The 21,144-nt window shown below is 50.8% G+C and overlaps 1 protein-coding gene across 3 annotated transcripts in view; it reads right to left on the bottom strand.

The window, feature by feature from the left end:
• Positions 1 to 21,144, bottom strand: part of LOC144141994 (uncharacterized) — a 132,958-nt gene that overhangs the window by 14,512 nt on the left and 97,302 nt on the right. For 2 of the 3 annotated variants that reach the window (XM_077673422.1, XM_077673423.1), the window contains one exon: positions 17,354 to 17,498. The exons of the other annotated variant lie outside the window; for it this stretch is intronic. In XM_077673422.1, the coding sequence (XP_077529548.1) occupies positions 17,354 to 17,498 (145 nt within the window). The remainder of the gene's footprint in view (positions 1 to 17,353; positions 17,499 to 21,144) is intronic. 3 annotated transcript variants of the gene reach the window in all.

Below are 21,144 nucleotides of genomic sequence, written 5' to 3'. Positions count from 1 at the left end.
CCAAAAATGCACAAACTCAACATATACAGCCCCCCTAAAAACCAGCACACTAGCTTTGCCTCTCTTTTCAAACAGGCACTAACGTTTGCTGGGAAGGACCCGATTGTAATATGCGGAGATTCCGATTGTAATATGCGGAGATTTTAACGCCCCCAACCTTGCTTGGGGCTATCTGAGAACCACTCACAAAGGTAGACTTCTATGGGAACTCGCGCAACAACTACAACTCACCACATGCTCTGACCCTTCCACACCTACCCGCACAGGCAATAGCATACAAAAAGACACCCACCCAGACCTCACCTTCTCATATAACATGCGCTCAGAAGACTGGCAAATACTGCCACATACACTAGGCAGCGACCACTACATTATTGAACTCGCCCTTCCCTCTCTAACCTACCGGCCCCCTAAATCTAAACAACCCTCAATTACGAACTGGGAAGCGTTCCGCCAGGACAGCCGTAAAATCCCCGCCCCCTCTTCCACGGATCCCGACGCCCCGGAAGAACGGCTTGGAGCACTCTTACCAACCGCACCAAACATGAACACCCTGTAGTCCCCGCTACCCCATCACCTTATGTTGACTCCCGCATGCAACACCTATGAGAAGCTTACTGCGGCATATAAAAACGCTGCAGGCAGCAGAAGCACAATCGTACCCTCAAACGTAAACTAGCTCGTCTCCAGCTGGACATGCAGCCACACGCACAAACCCTCGCCCGCACGAACTGGAACCAGCTGTGTGACTCCCTCAATGGAACGCTTTCTACTAAACGCACTCGGGCCATTCTACGTCACCTCCTCAATCCGGAAAACTCCAAACACCACACCGACGACCCAGTACAACAACTGATGCACTCCCTCAGTCAGGACCCCGATGCACTTCTTAGCACACTTAAACAACTCTATATCCCCCCTGCTCCCGACGTACCTGAGCACCCTGAATACACTAGCCCAACCAATGGCGAACTCGATGCCTCTATGACTTTCGAAGAAGTGAAAGCCGCTTTATTCACACTCCATCGCCATACTGCTCCCGGAGCGAATGGGATCACTAATACACTCCTCCGAAATCTTGACGACCTAGCCATTGACCCCCTCACTACCGTACTCAACACACACTGGCACAACCAAACTCTCCCCACACTCCGATATAACCCATCCCCAAACCAAATAAACCTCTGGGCATCCTCCACCTCCGTCCAATCTCTCTGACCTCTTGTCTCGGCAAATTATTGGAACATGTTATACACGCCCGAATCACCCACTACCTTGAATACAACACTTTCCCCGCAAATATGCTAGGATTTAGACCGCATCTTTCAACCCAGGACGCTTTATACAGGTCCACCACGACATTCTACATCATCGCCCTACACGTGACAATGCGGCCATTCTCTCTTTAGGTCTGCACAAAGCATTTGATAACATTTCCCACACCGCCATATTACGTCAACTCACTTCACTCGGCCTCGGAACCAACACCTACGCCTATATCCGGAACTTTCTCTCCCCCGTACAGCAACGATACGCCTGAGCACCCTGCAGCCCCCCCCCCCCCTTTCCCTATGCTAGTCCGCGGCACACCCCAAGGGGCTGTCCTATCACCCCTTCTTTTTAACATAGCTCTTATCCCCTAGCTACAGCTCTCCACACTATCCCACACCTCTGCAGCACTCTCTATGCGGACGACATAACTCTCTGGGTTCCTTCAGGCAGCGATACACACATTGAGGAAACCTTACAGGCAGGTCTCACTACCACCCTGCAATGCATCCAACCCCTCACGCTCAACTGCTTCCCCACCAAGTCAGCCCTACTCGTCCTTCCACCACACAAAACTGCCCCCCCCTAAAATCTGCTTATTCGCACACAACACACAACCACCCATCTCCGTATTCTAGGGCTCCACATTACCTCCACTCGCTCCCATCACATAGCCTTCACTCACATCAAACAATACGTAGTCCAAACCTCTCACCTTATCCGCCGGGTGGCAAACCGCCAACACGGCATGGGAGAGACCAACCGCATACGTCTTCTCCAAAACTTTCTAATCAGCCGATTAACCTACCACCTTCCTTTCACCCTTCTCACACAAACCAAGCACGCACAACTCAACGGCCTTATACGAAAAGCCTACCGCCATGCGTTGCTTTTACCTCCCCATGCCTCTACCACGTGACTTACAGCTTGGGACTCCACAACACTACACAGGAACTCATCGAAGCGCAGCACTCCTCCCAAATCCTCCGTCTCTCCCACTCCTCCACTGGACACCACATCCTAGCTTCCCTCAATATGAACCCAATTCAAACTCCCTCCCCCCACTGCCTTTACCCCCACACATACGACGCCTACTCCTCATCAAACCCCTTCCTCGCAACATGGACCCTCTCCACCATGCAGGCCGCCGCATGGCACGTGCCAAGCGCCTAGCCATCTCCCACCCACCCTCCCCCATTACCATCTATGTGGACGCGGCTCAATACCCGAACAATCAGGCTTACGCCACTTCTATGCACGGTCCTCCCCACCCCACAACCTTGTCTCTCTTCATCCCCTCTCCTACGGTGGCAGAGGAAGTTGCCATTGCCCTCCCCATAGTTCTACAGCCCAAACCAACCACCATCCTCTCCGACTCTCAGCATGCCCTCTCCAGCTGCCTTAATGGACGTATCTCGCCACAAGCTCTCCGTATCATCCTCCGACACCATCCCCAGGATCCTGTGGAGCTACTGTGAACTCCGGCCCCTTACTGGCTTAGGAGGCAAGGAGGCAGTACATTCACATGCTCGAGAACTCATTACCCGGGCTTCTGCTTCTTTTGCTCCTAACCACAGCATCCCCATCCCCCTGTACATATTCAACGACATTACACTGCACCACAGACTAAAGATCCCCAGGTGGTCAAAATTAATTCGGAGCCCTCCACTACGGCGTGCCTCATCGCCTGCGTTGCGTCGGCGCGTTAAACCCCACAATCAAACGGTCGAACCTTCCCACCCCCACAGCTCCCTATCACCAGAGGAAGCCCGCATGTGGCGCATCATCCAAGCGCACATGTTTCCTCACCGCACGATCCTACAGCACTCCCACCCCCACCTGTTTCCCTCACCTCGCTGCTCGCACTGTGGTGCACTGGAGACGCACTTTCCTTCCCTCTGCCAGTGCCCCAAGAATCCCTCCCCCCCTCTAACCCCTCCCCCCCGGCCTGGGAGCAGGCCATGCGGAGCTGCGAGTTTTTGGACCAGGTGCTAGTCACCTCCCGAGGCCTCCAGGTCGCTGTGGCCCTGTGGGCAGCCGCCACCGCCCCATAAGAGGGAGCTCTTTAAATAAATGTTATTTCTCTCTCTCTCTCGACGCTGTAGCCCGGCCTTGCGAAGGAAAGTTTTCGTTGAAAAGAAGGGTCCTGCGTTCCGCGCTGTGTTAGTATTCGTGCGGGCAGCAATCATAGTGACAGACAATTTTCTCGGAGTACTGAGAACAGATATAGTTTTTTCTGATGAAGAAAACAAAACGCTAAGCGATGTTGTATTTACCAAAAAAAATAATTACCAGCCAACAAGTTAGAAAAAGGTCGAAAGTTGGGCATGTATCTCCGCACTATTTGCTAGCGCGATGGACCTGCTTATACCAGGATGTACTCAGTCTGCCACATCTCGTCTCCTTGCTCATGTGCGCGGGCATGGCACGTGTTGCCTAGTGCTGGGAATTTATGATTCGACCGCAATGTGTTCGTATAGAAGGTGTGACGCCAAGCAAATGTGTCGCTTTTCGTTGCCGTAGACTTTGGTGTTTACGGTGACAGTGTTACGATTAATTCAACATCAACTTGATGCGAAATGGATACCTGCGATACCGCGACAGGAATTTCATCGTACGCAAAACTCCAGAGTGAGTTATCTTACCAACTGAAGAGGCTGTATAGTGCGAGAAATCCAGGACTTTTTTGATGTTCAGGAATACGTTTCCAAACTACCCTGCACCACGTCGGCATAGTAACGCACACAGAAGTGAAAATTTGGCCTCGGTGATGTGAGAAAGATAATTATTTTTTCGCGAGCTGAGAAAACTTACAAACAAATAATTAAGCGGACTTGGAAACCGTTTTTTATTATTGCATTGTGTGCGACCGTCTTCATTGTTTTATTAAGAGTGCATTTCCATTTCAGCCACCGTACTTGAAGCTTTGTGCGTTGAGTACTGAGTGTAATGAACGACTTCTGAGTGCTCTATTTTCTGTGGGCTACCCAGCACGTGTAAGTATTTGTGTCTCGGTGGGCGTTCGCGGGGAATGTGCCGCCTAGTGACGTTGTCGACCGAGTAATGTAAGCGTGAGCCAGAGTATTGGAATGCGTGTGCTGTGTGTTTCGATCGGCGTATGTGAACAACTGTTTACTGGCAGCGAAGTGGCGTAGATAGTAGCCCTTTTTGTAATGAATGGGATGAATAACCCCTTGGTTTTGCTTTGCTTGAATGCCAGTGTTTAAGCCTTGTGTGGATGAAAACTGGCGAAGAGTTTGCAATCGCAACCTTGCCCTCCCCTATATCGCTGAAGTGTTCATGGAGCATATATTACAGAATGCTGCTAGGCACACAACCTAAGTGCCACAGGAGAAGTTCCAGAGATCCGCAAGGCTATATGCCGGCATGGCAGCGTGCTAGTAGTTTCTCAGCAGCTGCTGCTGTCACTGTCTTTCAAGTAGTGGTGATTATCTTCTGGCTGCCGCCCATGGAAAAATATTGTATGGTCGGCTATTGGAAACCCTTCTTATGGTTGTCTTTAGCTATTTGGCCCAATTATCTTTACACGTTTCTATGGCTGTTTTTATCCATTCCTATCGACACTCCTATGGGTGTCTTTAGCTTCTTCTATAGCCGTAGCGACAGCGAAAGATGAGCTAAAGACAACCATAGAACCGCCTATAGAAGAAGCTAAAGACATCCATAGGAATGTCCATATGAATATCTAAAGGCAACCACAGAAATGGCTAGAGAAGACGCTAAAGACACCCATAGGAATGTCGATACGAATAGCTGAAGACAGCCATAGAACCGGCTATAGAAGAAGCTAAAGACACCCAAAGGAATGCCGATACAAATAGCTAAAGACAGCCATAGAACCGGCTATAGAAGAAGCTGAAGATGGCCATAGGAATGCCGATACAAATAGCTAAAGACAATCATATAACCGGGTATAGAAGAAGCTAAAGACACCCATAAGAATGTCGATACGAATCGCTACAGACAGCCATAGAAACTTCTGAAGATTACTGGGCCAAATAGCGAAAGACAACAATAAAAAGGATTTTCTATAGCTGACCATACAATATTTTCGGATGCGAGCCACAATGTCATTTGCGTTGATGTGCCCATAAAAATAAGGAAATACCATGTAAAGCGTGATTCCAGACGAAACGGTGTCAAATGACGTGTAAAAGTACATTTTTATGTAACATTTACTCTTCAGCGATACGCGTTTCGATTTTGCTGTTATAAATGGCTCTATCGCTCCGTGCAGAAAACAAGGCTTATCTGGCAGAGATTGAAATGGCGTGTAGTTGACTAGGTGGCGTACGGAGGAAACTGGTGGCGTAGGAAACCAGGGGTGCTCTTCCAGGAGGGCAGAGTTCAAGCGAAACTCGGGGAAGGGGGAGCTTTGGTGATAATAAGCTCATGATAATATTTGGAGGCGAGGTTAAAGTGCTTTAAAAATGCGATTTATGTTATTGCTGATTATTGAGGTGATGTAACCGGTCCAGGGCAGCTCGCTCCAAGGACGTGCGACTAGGGCGTGGTGCATTTTTCAGTGCGTTCTCTCGCTCCACTCTTGCACCACTGCTACTGGGGGCAAGCAAATCCAGCTACTACATTTTATTGCACTTTTTAATTTATTAATCTGTATTTTACTGCAAAGTTCATGTATTTTTTTATTCCAGGCGTTCATGTGAGATTTTTTAATTTTTATTGTCCTAACAACAGTTCCTGCCATCGGCGGCAGACAATGGAATCGCGTTGCTATGGCCGACTTGCAAAAAAAAAACACTCCCACCTCCCCTCGCGGGAACCCCTGTGTACATGCGACGCATAGGGGGTTCACGGCACGTTTCCATTGAAAGCAGCGTAGGACAGCGGAGGAACGGCGCTGGAACGATGGAGCGGAGCGGCGCAGGCACCGCGTTTTATAGCGTGCATAATGGTGAGGGGACGCGCCGGCGCCAGTGCGTCTGCCGCGGCTATGACGCAACACAATCCACTTTAATCCAATACAATCCAAATCCAATCCAATCATATCCAAGCCAAGCCAAGCCAAGCTAATTCATTCGAATCCAATTCAATGCCCCTCGCGAGAGAGTGTTCGCTATCGGAGAGGAGAGGGGGTGAGCGGCGGAGAGCGAAGCTGGCGCGGCGAGAACAATGGGGGAGAGGTGGACGCCGACAACAACGACGACGACGCTGACGCCGGATGCAGGGACAAGGCGGGTGAATGAGATGCGTGGCATCTAAAAAGAAAGCGGGTGATGGAAGCGCGCCACATTGAAAATATTTGCCGCTCTGTGTTATGTTATCCAAACACTCCGTCAGCTGTTGGATGAAAAATTTTCTCGGGGCCCTCAAACCTTTTTTCTCGCTTTCATTTCTGTGTCACGGATTACTTCTAATGGCTTCTGTTCTGCTACAACGTGTTTGCATCCGTTTCTTGCCTTTCATTTGTTCGTCTTACTGCGTAAATTACGTCAGCAAGCAGACTGGAACCCGCCACGGCCTCCCTAGAATGGGGGTTCTGCGAGGGTGGTGTGCCCCTGTCCTGCTCCCGTGACATAACGTTCAACTGTCACGCGGCGAGCACTATTCGGTGACTTTTACTTTTCAAATTCAAAGCATTGTCATGAATTTTTCGAAGCGGGGACCCTAGCTCCTCAAAGCTCCCAATTGCGGCACAATCCCCCAAGTGGGATATGCTACCAATGAAGGAATAGCAACAATGGCAACATAAGCGCCAGCCTTGATTTTTGCGGGAACGTGTTTGTTTGTATTCTGTTCAGTGTTCGTGCATCGTTGGTGTTTAGTGCCATGTGAGGAGCGGATAGCGTTCTCCTTTTAAGACGTTCTCAGTGTATTAGTATGGTGGAAGAGCGTAGGAGGGGTCTTCATCGCTACGGTTCGTAAGACTTCTCGCTAGCGAGTCAGCGCTCTCGTTTCCTTTCAAGCCTTCACGCACAGGGCACCATGTTATGTTGTGTACAAGGCCGGCGCTTATGTTCCCAGACAGATTAAGTAACGTCTGTCTTCAATGTAGCGAAAAAGGCACCCCTTTCCTCGCCATATGGAAATGCCCAGATATACGGCAAACCGAGAAAAATACACCTCATTCACTAGAAACGTGTGAGGTGACTCTGGCCAGCGAGGCCTTGATAGACCGGCGCCACCTGATCGAGAGGGCCTGGGCCGAGGCAGAAGCTTAAGGGGCCGTCGAAAGAGGACTCCACCCAAGTTTCTCCCTCTAATCACTTCCCCAACCTCAATAAAGTTCTACTGAACGGAACTTTACAGCGGCAACAACTTTTCAAATTTGTTTGCTTTATTTCCCTTTGCTCTTCGCCGCTCTTCACCGCTCTTCGCCGACAAAGCTCTCTAGACTGGATATCTTTTTCGCCCCTTTCCTACTCACGTTTACCGTCGCTCTGAGAGTAACGTGACTGCTTTAATTCTCAACTCTCAACACTCAACTCGCTTTCCATGCTCTGCTTCCTGCCATACGACGGTGACGCTAAAGAAAACTCGTTGAAATGTGTACAGATCGCCTCTCAGATAGGCGCCGTTGATTGTATATGTACACCCGGCAGCAAAATATGTCGGGGCACGTGAGCGCGTGGCAAAATGCATCACCGCGACATCTAACGTTCCACTATTGGTGTCGAGACGTCCATGTGCGCGTGCGCGTCCAACCACGCTCACTGCCCTGACTTTTCTTTCACTTCAAGCTGTCAAGCTGATCCCATTCAGCGTTTGTCTATAGGGACCACTTTATTCGCCCTTGCTTCGCTCGCACACGCTTATGCGGTGAACTGTGCGTTGTTTGCTCGGCCCAAATCCAACAAATATCATGTCTTGGCCGTCTCGGTGACGCCTTTGTGCACACATGTACCACCGCGTCCTCGTGTTTTTCGCCTGAAACTCGCAGTTGGTTGGAAACTAAAACTGAGCACACCAACACGGAATATATTTGAGGCGAGAAATAGATTTGAAATAGTTGTGATGAGAAGTCACCTTGCACAAGTTCTAAAGCAGGTACTGACGAAAAAAACACGATAAAAGATCGGCGTGGTCGTGTGTTTGATAAAAAAGAACAAAAATAGTAATAGGTTGCTATACGCATTGAATTGATTGACACTTGCGCTGCTGAGCACGAGGTCGCCGGTTCGTTTCGCGGCTGTGGCGGCCGCTTTTCTGATGGAGGCGAAAAGCAAAAACTTCCATGTGTGCGAGATTTCGGCGTCAAAATTAATCCGTAGCCCTCCACTACGGAGCGCCTCATCGCCTGCGTTGCGTCGGCGCGTTAAACCCTACAATCAATCAAATCAATGAATCGATTGACACAGACGCAGACCAAAAGTTTCTCGTTTAGAGAGCGAAACGAGCGCTATCGCCCTTCAAACTAAGATATCAAAACCTTGTTGCAATGCACCCGTTATCACAGCCAGGCAGATAGAGGCTTCACCTTCAATGTTCGACGCAGAAGCCTGTACCAGCGAGACGTGTTGAGCACGAAAAATTACCTCTAGCGCCAAGTGCTCATGCTAGCAGCTTTGGCGCTTTAACCGAAAGAAAAGACAAGGTTTGTATACAGGGGTTGGCCCTGGACGCGTACGCGCACATTGGTTTCTCGACACCAGTAGTGCAACGTCAGATGTCGCGGCAATTTAGTTTGCCATACCTATGAGCTATCCTGCCAGTTACGTTTTCTCAAAAAATGTGGGACACGCAACGCCTCTCCCGCGCTGGCGATAAATGAAACGGAAGGTCATACAACATCTCTTTCGAAATTGTTTTAAACCAAAGCTTTTTACCTCTACCCCCCAAGGGTTCTTTCGCGACCGTTGGTATCAACAGGAAACTCCCGCGAAGCATATGTATAAATCTTTATTTAGAAAAGCTGTAGCCAGTGGCCTAAGAAGGGGGGGGGGGTGTTTGTAAGGATGTGCAGCGCTCGTCTAGGCCCCAAATTCTTCGGGCTACGCCTGATTCTTTGGCGAACTCCCAAAGGGAAAGCAATCTCTCCTTGGCATGACTATGATTCATGGGCATAGTCCACTCTTCGTATGATGGCACCTGTTGGGCGTGTCGGGCTCGGAGTTCACAGAGGCCCCCACAGTCCCACAGTAGGCGTCGTATGTCCTGCTTGACTGTGGAGTCTTTGCAGTACGGGCAGGGGTACGGTTTGTCGATGAGAGCGGCGGAGCCGTTGCAACTGTCTGTATCTCTAGTACGCCAATATGCTAAATCAAGTGTTCACGTAAGAAATCTCAGCTCCTTGTCCGCCACCCTCAGGCCAAACGACACCTCAAGGAACACATTCACATACTCCTTGATGACCAGGCCATCACTCCAAGCCCCATCATCAAGATCCTGGGCCTACATCTTCAGGCCAACGCCAAGAGTGACGTATGCTTGCAGCGCCTCAAACACACCATCAATAAAATCATTCACATCATCAGGCGAGTTGCCACCAAGACGCGAGGCCTCAAGGAATCCGATACCTTTCGATTAATTCAAGCTTTTGTCCTCTCGAGAATCACTTACGCCAACCCCCTGTCTTCTTCTCAGCAAGGAGGACGCAAAGATGCTTTATATAATGATTAGAAAGGCGGTTGAGCAAGCGATTCGTCTTCCCATGAGTGCGTTCACAGAGAGGCTGCTTAGCACGGGGCTCCGCAACCCGCTGGAAGAGCTGATACAGGGCCATCTTTCTAACCAGAAGCTCCGAATGAGCAGAACTGCGGTGGGTCGCCGCATCCTTCACCAGTTTGGCTGGGCCGCACAGAATGTCACTCCACTTGATGTACTCCCGCACTCTTGGCGACAAGAACTAAAGATGCTCCCTCTGCTTAGAAGTATCACACGATGAGGGTCGCCGACAAGCACGGGCTCAAGCGCTCAACACCACCCTCGGTGGGGATCATGCAGTTATGTACACTGACACCTCCCAACATCGAGGGCAGTAGTACGGCATCATGCTCCAGAACCAATCTCCGTGCGTGTGGCTCCCTCAAGACCCAAGACATGAAGGCAGCAAAAGAGGCAGCCATTGCCTTGGCAATCACTCAACCAGGGGTTCTGAAGGGAGTAACCGTTCCCCAACAAGCCCACCCTGATTACCATTTGGGTGTCCCGATGTGCATTGCGTGTGCTACAAACCAACTCCCCAAACGGGTCCATTCAGCTCATCTGGACACCCGCTCACGCTTCCAATGAGGGCAAAGAATACGCCCACCAACAAGCCTGCGCTTTTAACCCCCGTGCTATGGAGCTGCACGAGGACAGTCACCCGCTTATCTCGCTCAGTGGCATAACCCGGCATTATAGCCTTCAGAGAAAGACCGTACCTTTGCTTTACCCTGACCTTTTCAGAGAAAAACAAGCTACCCTAAGGCACATACAATCGGGCTCCTTCCCAGACCTGACTCGTCTTCACTTAATGCACCTGAATCGCTACGACGCTGAATGTAAATATTGCTAAGAAGTAGGAACACTCCGCCACATAATCGGAGAGAGAGAGAGGAATTTTATTGTAATAAAAAACACAGAAAGGTCGGCCTGATGGTAGTATATCTGGCCAGCTATTCTGTGTGTGGGAAGGGAAAGGGCAGGAAAGAGCGTGGATAGAGGCCGAGAGAGATGAAGATGGCGGAGAACTGAATAAATGGGTATACGTACAGAAGATGCCTATACTTATATCGTGCATGTGTTGAAGTTCAGCCGGACGGGGCTCAACTACAATATAGCTGAGAGGCCACTGCTGCGCAGAAATGTCAGCACAGTTTTAAACACCTTGTGGGAACGCTGCGCGTGTGTCCAAGGTCCTAGCAGTACTTCGTCCGACACCACACGACAGTCCAAACGGGCCAATGATATCGCTAATTGTTCTCGAGGACGCGCATAGCGTGGACAGTGGCAGAGAACATGCGAAATAGTCTCTGGTACATGGCATTTTTCACAGTCGGGGTCACTCGTAACGCCAATTAGGTGCTTGTAGCGACGGGTAAAGGCTACGCCAAGCCGTAGTCGGTGAAACAGCGTGGCGTGGTTTCGCTGACTACCAGGAGGTAACCGAAACTTGCAGTCGGGGTCCAGACGGTGTAGTCTTCTATGACGATTGTCAGGGTGGGATTAGTGACTCGCCGAGGCGTGGCAGAGAATGGTAGACAGAAGGGGTGTCGTGTCCGTACTTGCGAATGGCAGACGTACAACATCTGTATTTGCAGAAACCTTCTTTGCCTCCTTGTCAGCCCAATCGTTACCAGCTCGCCCACAATGGCCTTGTACCCACTGAATGGTGAGGACATGTCCTTATTGTGGTGCCGATGAGCGTAATTCGAGCACTTCCGCAGCAAGGGCATAATAAGGTCCTTGCCTCATAACTCCTTTGAGGTCCTGGAGTGCTGGCTTGGAGTCACAAAACAGGGTCCAAGCTTGAGGAGATTCACGGGAGACAAAACGAATCGCCTCCCGTATGGCAACCAACTCAGAAGCAGTAGACGTTGTCTTGTGGAATAGTGTGAATCCTCGGGTAACGCATAGGCTTGTAATTACCACAGCCGCGGAAGACCTGGATGCAGTCACAGAGCCATCAGTGTATACCTGTACAGATCCGGCGTACTTGTCGGTCAAGAACGCTAGAGTCAACTGTTTGAGGGCTATTGATGGCAAAGAGGACTTCTTCGCAATTCCAGGGATGGAAAGGTGGATTGATGGTTTTGATAGTACGCACAGATGATTCAGGGAAACCACCATTGGGGCGAAACCTGATGGGATTTTATGTTGGTTTCGCAAAAGGGCTGCCGCAAAACTACTTCTCGAACACGTAGTAGGAAGAGCCGATAATGGATGGTGTTCATGCCTTGTGAAACATCTAAGGTAGACTCGAAGGGGTTCGCACAAAAGAATTGCATCCATTGGAAACACACGTGCCTCGGCAATTGTGCCCACAGTAGAGGTACATCGTGGTAGTCCCAAGCATATTCTGAAAGCTTGTGCTTGCAAACCCACCAATGTACGCCGGGAAGAAGTTCGCAAGTTGAAATGGCTGGCAGGCTGTAACGAAGATGTCTCGAAAACAGGCTCCGGTACAACTGGGGTGTGCGACTTTATCCATGAGCACCCTCCTCTCTTTCCGTCAACTAGCCAACAAGAGCAATGAGAGATGCTGCTGTTCAGCCCCTCTCTGCCTACCCAGCTTCAGTTGGTGGACAGAGCACAGGCGGCGCGGACTGCATATGGGCTACAGTGAAGAAAGAACCACTGCCCTCGGCGGCACTCTGGGCCGTTCAGAAATCTGAATAGAAGTATTTCCTACTCCTCCTCCGGCTCTTCCTCCTCCTCTGCCGCCGATCTTGTCGATTCTATCCGCGACGGCACAGAAGGGAGAAGGGAGATCGACCGTGTTCGAGCTTGAGTTTTATAAAAAACGGTTTCCACTCACGTTCTACACCAATACAACTCAACCAAACACCGTTCATGCATCATGCTTTAATTTAACCTTACCAAGAATATCACTTTGAACTAATAGGGGGTGTGGTTAAGTGCATTTCACTTCTCTCTGGTTTCACTATTTCTAGAGTTACATGAGGGAATTTAAGTGACGTCGCATGGGTAATCGTTGTGCGTGCCTCTTACAGGTTTGTTTTCTAACCACATTCACAGGGTGGAATGGAGCTAATTTTTTTTGAGCCGGTGATAACTGAAGCGTACACTCCGGCAGCAGAGGGATAGACGCGCAGTAGACCCTAAGGAAGCCATCTCCGGCGGGCCACCTAAAAGAAAGGCGAGGTCAGGGAAACACGTCTCCAGTGATCATATTGCGTACACACGGGCTGACTGTCGAATGGTGGCGGGCGATTTTGCGGTCGCTACCAACGTTTCCGTGGAAGCGGCCCGCCGCGTAAAACCGCAGCACACAGAATACTTGATCCTGGATTGTCATGGAGCGCAAACCGCCTCGAAGTCGTCGTAAACGGGGGTCGGTCGCCAGATGGCTGCACTGCCAATGCGACACATGTATGTATATATAAACAAGCTGAAATTCCTCCTCCGTTTAAAAAATTTGTCGGGGTAGAAATACGCCTGATACGGCGACCATGAACCACACCAAAACAGCTGCCGCCACGACCATCACGGGGTTCAACGCGGTCGTGCAAAACCATCATCATCATCATCATCATCATTTATTGTACCCTTAAAGGCCCCTTGCGGGGTATTACATAAGGGGGGGGGGCGAAATAATAGTACACACATAGCAAGAATACAGACAGTAATACAGGAACAATTCCGACATACATTCGTGTAAAAAAAGTGTAGACCTACAGGCATGAAAAGAATAAAAAGGGGGGGGGGGCAAAACAATAGCACACACATAGCAAGAATTAAGACAATAAAACACAAACAACTCCGACATACATTCGTGTAAAGAAAGGGAAGACGAACAGGCATGAAAAAAGAAATGAAAAGAGAGAAGGGGGAGGGAGAGAGGTGAGCAATTTCAAGAAGTCAAAGTTTCCTTAGTCCTCCAAAAAAAAAAAAACTAGAAAGAGCAATGAACTGACTGAAGGCGTCAACCGTATGGCATTTGAAACGCGTGCCAATGCCCTATGAACGAGCAGCCAGAAGGGCGCCGGCCTGCCGGCCTGAGTACTCTCACACGGTCACAAGCTTTTGGCGTCAGTGGGCCGGCTAATCCCCTTGCCCCAAGGACCATGCAACAATGGGCGAAGCACTCGGAGTAGAGTTCCCCACTCTTTGCGCTCAGTACCCCAAAATATTCCCGGGAGGACAAGGCAGGGCAAGAACGACGACCGCAGACAGGTCAAGGAACGCAGCCCCCGTCTCCGAACAATGCGGGGCGGCAGACCAAAAAGCTGACCTTGCCGGAACTGCCATCTTCGAAAAACGGGCGAACTGGAGGAAGTGCCTTTACAGCGAACCCCACGGAGCCGCAATGGCTCGCAAGGGACTCCCCAGTCTGTGTAAACACACGAGCTGCGTTCCGCAGGGCGGGGTTCGTGGAAGGCCGGCAGCGGCGAAGGGTTGCAAGGCGGCGTTGCAATGTAAGCCGTGTCACCTCTGAAGAAGGAGCCTTGCCGTCATCGGGACGCAGGGGGAGTAATTATATTTTTCCAGACATGAAAAGATGCAACCAGAGGAAAAAGCAGTTGGAAATGACGCTAAAATTACGCGTAGAAAAAGAACGAGAAACAGAATATTGTAGGTTAATTAAGGATATAGGAGCTTAGTAACTCACGGAATTTCGAAGGGTTATGCTCGGCAACAACAGATTCTGGTAGGGAGTTCCATTGTTCTATTGCTACGGGAAGGAAAGATTTGTTGAAAGCGTTGGTAGAACCGTGAAGTCTCTGAATGCTCATAGAATTGAAGAGGCGATGTGATGAGCGCACGGGTGGAAATAAAAGCGTAGAACGAAGGTCAGGGAAGTTATAATACAATTTATGGAATAGGCAGAGTAGTGAGATTTTACGTCTTGATGCTAAGAGTGGCAGTCCGACAGATGCTTTTAAGTGGGTGACACTGTCAAAGTTCTCTCCGATTTCTAATGGTAATCAAACGCACCCATCCCACTTAAAAGCACGGCGTACCCACCGAAGCCACACCCAACCATGGCGCCGACTTTGTCGATGGTGTAGCGTCGTAGCCGCGAAGTCGTCATTTGATGCCCGCCAGCAGCGACAAGAACTGAGCGCCAAGCGAAAATGAGATACCCAGGCTGCCGTGTGCCAATGATGCTACATTCGCGGGGGTGTTCGGTCCGAACTGCGGTCCACTCTTGTTCGAGCCCATAGGAGCGGCCAAGACGGCACTATTTTCCCACGGCAGCCTACTTCATACACCGTCGAAACACATTCGATGACGAATGAGACAACTTAAACGAACGCCCTCTCCAATGCACAAACGTGCTCTTGACAGGCTGAATTGGGACGATTTTGATAAGCGCCTGCCGTGCACCCTCAACCATTTCGTAAACAAAAGCCATATTTGATGGTCGGGAGCAGGGCGCGTTCCGTTCGCTACAGTTAACCCCTTTGTTTTCGTGGTTTGGGCTTGCGCAGAGCGGCACTGGGTCTTCCCTCAAGCGACGTAGCAAACATAAGTTGTTGGAAGAACAAAACACCGTGAAAAACAAACCGCCCCGCGCCGGGCGTGACCAACAGCCAGGCTGGGGATTTCAAAGTAGTGGTGGAGTTTTGTAGTTTATGCTAGGGAATGAGTATTGCAGATCGATTTCAGATGGTGCTGCAAGCGGAAGATAGAAAAAGCCGTAATTTATCACAGTAAGCAGCCCAAATACGGCGCGCTGAATATACCTGGCGTCATACGTCGGCAAACTCACTTACGAGTGCACTCACACACACCCTACTGACCACTCATGAGTGAGTGGTGAGTGAGCCTCGCCATCGTTGTTGGCTGGTGAGTGCGAGTGCGAGTGAGTGCGAGTGCCACTCGCGGCGAGCCCCACTCGCCACTCGTGAGTGCGAGGGCTACTCGCGGCAAGCCCCACTCAACACTCGCGAGTGCGAGTTCCACTCGCGGTCAGCCCCACTCACCACTCGCGAGTGCGAGTTCCACTCGCGGCGAGCCCCGCTCACCAGTCGCGAGTGCGAGTGCCACTCGCGGTGAACGCCACTCACCACTCGCGAGTGCGAGTTCCACTCGCGGTGAGTCCCACTCACCACTCGTGAGTGCGATTGCTCTCACAACTCACGAGTGCGAGTGCTGTCACCACTCACGAGTGCGAGTGCACTTACTACTCGCAAGTAGTGAGCCCAGCTTGCCACTCGCAAGCGGCGGGGGCACTCGCGCGATGTGCGGTGCTTACCGCTGTGAGCGCCGACCCTTGAGCTTCTACTCGTGTTGGCTGTTCTTCGCAGGAGCCGCTCGCTGTGGTTGTCCACCAGAGCGAGCGGCTTCTGCGGAGAATAGCTCGAGGGTCGGTGCTCACAGCGGTAAGCACCGCACATCGCGCGAGTGCAGCCGCCGCCCGCGAGTGGCGGGCGGGGCTCACTACTTGCGAGTGGTGAGTGCACTCGCACTCGTGAGTGGTGAGAGCACTCGCACTCGTGAGTGGTGAGAGCACTCGCACTTGTGGGTGGTGAGTGGGGCTCGCCGCGAGTGGAACTCGCAATCGCGCGTGATGAGAGTGAGCACGAGTGAGTGCGAGTGGTGACAACGAGTGGTGAGCGTGAGCGCGAGTGAGTGCGAGTGGTGAGGACGGAGTGGTGAGCGTGAGCGCGAGTGAGTGCGAGTAGTGGGAGCGGAGTGGCGAGCGTGAGTGCGTTTGACTGCGAGTGGTGACGACGAGTTGTGAGCGTAAGCACGAGTCAGTGCGAGTGCTGCGGGTGGAGGGGCGATCGTGAGTGCGAGGGACTGCGAGTGCTGGGCACGAGTGAGTGGCATACAGTTTTGCCGAGCTATACCTTGCGTACTGCGCGGGATTACGGCGATTTCGCTCGAGGTGCTCCACTATCACTACCTTCATAAACCAAGCAGCTGGAAACTCGCGAGTAAGCAGAACTCGGGCCTTCTGGAATAGCACCCAGCACTCTTAAAACTGTCGCAAAGCATGCGTCTGCGCTGTTGCCAAAGCGCATAAACTGTATACTTTGCTCGAATCGCATGTTGGGCCTCGTCATCCTCCGAATTTGCACATTGGGAGCTCAGCAGCCTGAATTATTTTTGCTTATACCTAGGCACGCCGAGCACAGCGGAGTCATAATTGGGTCGGGCCCACATTGGCTCGGTTTTGTGGATTGCAATGCATAATGTGCCTGCCAGTGTGGACACTTCGGCGAAGCTCGCAACTATGGTGGCGCTGCTCGCCGAACACCTGGAATACAGCAAAGCAGTAGGCTGAAAGGAAACCTTCCAGCGCACACAGCTAAATGACATTTCATGTGTCGCGTTCCTAGTGATCGTAATGATATTTCTTCATGACAGTACTCCAATTTCACCAGACACGTGTTCTTGGTTGCTTCGACTGTTGTTGCCTTGTTGCGAAAAACAATTAAAAAATTTTGCACTGTCATGTGCGATTCGCTTTGCACAAAGGGCCACTTACCACTCAAAAGCCATCCTTCCGAGTCGAGCACTTCTTTTGTAGCTTCAGGCTTGTTTAGATAACCCATCATAACGGTGGGGACATGAACACAGATCTCCCCGCTTTGTCCGGCTGGGAGAGGGTCCCTCGTGTCGATGTCGACTACCTGAGGATAATGCAGAATGAATGACACAGGGTTATGTTGCAAACTGCTTTCAGAACGTACGTTAAAAAAATCGCTGCGTCCTGTCTGCGGGAGTTCACAGGGAAGGGCTTTCGTTCGAGCTAGTTGGTATTCCAAACGTTCATCTTAAAGGAGTACTGACAATAAATTTCTCGCTTTCAGTTTTTATGCTGTAAAGAATACCTATTGGCCCAGTAATTACTAAACTCAAACCAAAAGCCGTCAGCCGCCAACATAGAATTAATTATAGCACGTTTATTGCAACCAGTTTCAAATTCGGTCGCCGCGCGGGAAAATGGTCGTTCGAAGGCCAGCCTGCAAGCGGGCCAGTCTTACGTCACGTTCTCACCCGTGACGTCAGGGACGTCCGCCGCATCGTCTGCTGCGATTGGACATGGTCGGCACTCGCCCGCGCCGCCGACATGCCGTCTGAATCGCTAGACTCTCATAAGTCACTGCCACCAGACAGACAGACAGACAGACAGACAGACAGACATAACAACTTTATTTGGCCAGGCGATTAGGCCAGCGATGTCTTCGCCGTCATCCGTCTTTTAATATCACTGCGGCTCGAACCGGGGCAGACCGTGATAGCAACAGCTTTCGCCACTCTTCTAATCAATCTGATCGCGTAAAAGAAGTTCCAGATGCGAGAAGTAGAGGTTAGGGTGGTGAAAACTTGTGCTGGGGGTTGTTATCAGCGTTGAATTTAAAAGCGGCGTTCAGATATTTGCCGGGATGGTAAGCCTACGCTGACCGGCAGCGGAGGTTCGGCGCTCTGACCCAGCACTGCCGACACCGCGGTGCGGCGAGCGGCCGAAAGATGGCGCCACCTGCGCGCTAAAATCAAAACAGGCCATGGCAGATGCCTTGGTCACCGATCGCTGAAACGGAATTATCACCAAAATAAAGCTCCATATGCGAAAAAGGGGATGATAGTGTGGTGGAAAGCTGTGTAAGGGATGGTCATTCGCAGCTGTACAGATACGGGCGATATTATATTCGCCACGATACTAATAGCAGCCTCGATTAACCGCACCGGTGCGCAGTGGCGTGCACCGGTGCGCGCCTTTTCATCCTCGATAAACCGCACCGGTGCACACCATCTGTCCTCGATAGACTGGGGCGCACCGTCGCTCGCGGGGCAGTTGCCCCCTTGCGCACCGTGAGAGTTGACGGTGCGACGGAATGCAATCCCGAGATGCATCGCGGACGACGCCGGCGAAGCGGCTTCCTCCGCCGTCTACTGCAGCGACGGCGCATCGGTACAGTGAATTGTAGCATCCGTGCACTCGTGTGAAGGCGGAACGGGCTGTATATTGTTGCTGACAAGCATGAATTTCTTGCGAATTATTCAGACAGCGATGCGACGGGCTCATAACGGGCGTTAGTAAGGGCCGGTGATTGAAAATGAGGACGCCAACTTCGTGTACTGGAAAGAAGGCTGAATGCATTGCCAGCCAGGCCAGCCAGTTGGAGCTTTGCATTCGTTTCGTTCGATTGAATTACACGAACAGTTACTGGAATGCCTAGACCACGAAGATTTACATGCTTTGCTGTGGTGGAAGGGCGGAACATATCAGGCACTCGCGTTATGGCTCTCAAAACGAAGATGAGAAGCAGCTTGTAGGCAGCTGTTTACACACTAAACTTTTTAACACCCTTAAAGGTGCTAAAAGGGTGCACTCAACATTTTGCACCCTTTTTGCACCATTTAAGGACTAAAACATTGCTCCGGCACCCAATCATGAGGGTGCCACATATTAAGGGGTGTAAATCTTAACATTTTTACACCCTTTAAGGTGCAAGGAGGGTGTACTGAACATTTTGCACCCTTTTTGCACCTTTCAAGCACCCAAATATTGCTCGGGCACCCCACCTCGAGGGTGCCAAAATTCAGGGGTGTAATCAACAGTTTCATAGGGTGCTACGACCGTTAAAGGGGTGCTAAAAAGTATTTCTTCTCGATTGGGGTGTTACCACGGCACCTTATTGTTAGGGTGCCTAAAAGAACGGTGTGTGAATGCAAGCATGCAAAATTGCACAAAAACAGGCTGAATGTTTACACCGCACATTGCACTATTTCACCGCCCGTTGAGAGAATAAATATGAACTCTCCACATAGACCAGGGGAAAGGCTCTAAAATTGCTGTTCGTAATTGAACAAAACGTGCTGAATGTTTAAATTCCACTCTGCACTAATCTACTGCTTCGAGTGTATCACAAGGTTCGTTTCGATGTCTAGGTGCACGGGAAGGAAAGGCTACAAAATGCCTCTTGTAGTCCTATAAATAAAACTTTTACGCGAGGCATCGGTGTCCTCAACGAAATCGAATTTACCTAAGAATTTGTTCCCGTATTATTATGCCCCGGGCAAAAATTCCAACAAGACTTTCTTGTTGGGCTCACAGCACGCCTGTGGGGCCAATACGAAGTTCTGTCGGCACTCTATCGTTCCAATAGCCTAGTCTTCCAACAGGGAGTTTAACCTTGATGGCGTTTGTGGGGCCAATAAGAAGCTCTGTCGGCACTCTATCGTCCCAACAGCGTAGTCTTCCAACAGGGAGTTTAACCGTGATGGCGTTTACCGGCTCGCCAACACGATAAGTCAACGCCAACAGACGCCTCGTTCGTAATCAGCGGCGCGAGCGCGCCATCAGACAGAACCGACAGACGCCCTGAAGGTGGTTTTTAGGGCCTAAACAGCAGCGTCTATGTCTGGCATAGACGCTAGACGTCAACGTTTGTGTTCTGAATTTTCCCTTCAGTAAGTAACAGTCAGACGGACGATAACATAACTATGTGAAGATATGCTTTTGCTCATACCACGGCAAGCGCAATCGTTTGTGGCTGCAGCCTCGGTTGCTCTTCGTCCACAACAAACTGAATCGGCTGTACAGCTTTCTTCGAGGGCGTGTATGCAGGGGTTCTATCTTCCTTTTTTGCGCAGGCCGACGGGGCGGTCGAGTAAAATCATTTTCGCTCGTCGCTGCCGTAGGGTTGCCACCTTCCTGGTTTTGGACCGGCCCGACCGGTTTTTTAAACAGCGGGCCGGTTGCCGGTCCATATCTAAAACCAGCCGTCATCAGCCGGTTTTTTGGCTTTTGTGCCGTGATTATGCCCGTTTTGGCGTTTTATAAGCGTCAATTCAATAACTAAGACGATAAATACGTGTCGACAAGCATAGGCGTGCGCACAGGGGGGGCAGGGGGGGCGGCCGCCCCCCCTAATCATCTGAAGGGGGCGCCAAATTTGCCCCATGCCTTGCCGATGTAACACACGAAAGTAAAATTTCTGCTCATAAACATTTTGTGTGTGTTGCAATTCCATCACATTGAAATAAAAATTTTATAACCATCCCTCTTTGCACTGCGTTCGCACCGCAAGGCCTTCAGTGAGAAGAGGTCGGGAGTTGCTCTGGGGGGGGAGGCGCAGCGGTAAGACTTTGCCCCCCCAAATTGAGAACTCTGCGCACGCCTATGTCGACAAGCTGCGCAAAGACACGCGAGCAGAGAAAAATACGCGGGCGAGCGCGCTGCCTCAGATGGAGGGGGACCTAAGGGAAGAACAAAATAACGAAATTCTACCGCCGCGGTCAGCAATTGCGGTTACTTTTCAGTGAAGCACA

This window comes from Haemaphysalis longicornis, unplaced genomic scaffold (genome assembly GCF_048455015.1).
Source record: "Haemaphysalis longicornis isolate Haplotype H1 unplaced genomic scaffold, Haemaphysalis longicornis Haplotype H1 scaffold_6, whole genome shotgun sequence".
NCBI classification, from domain to species: Eukaryota; Metazoa; Arthropoda; class Arachnida; order Ixodida; family Ixodidae; genus Haemaphysalis; species Haemaphysalis longicornis.
This window is presented reverse-complemented; position numbering and strand designations above follow the sequence as displayed.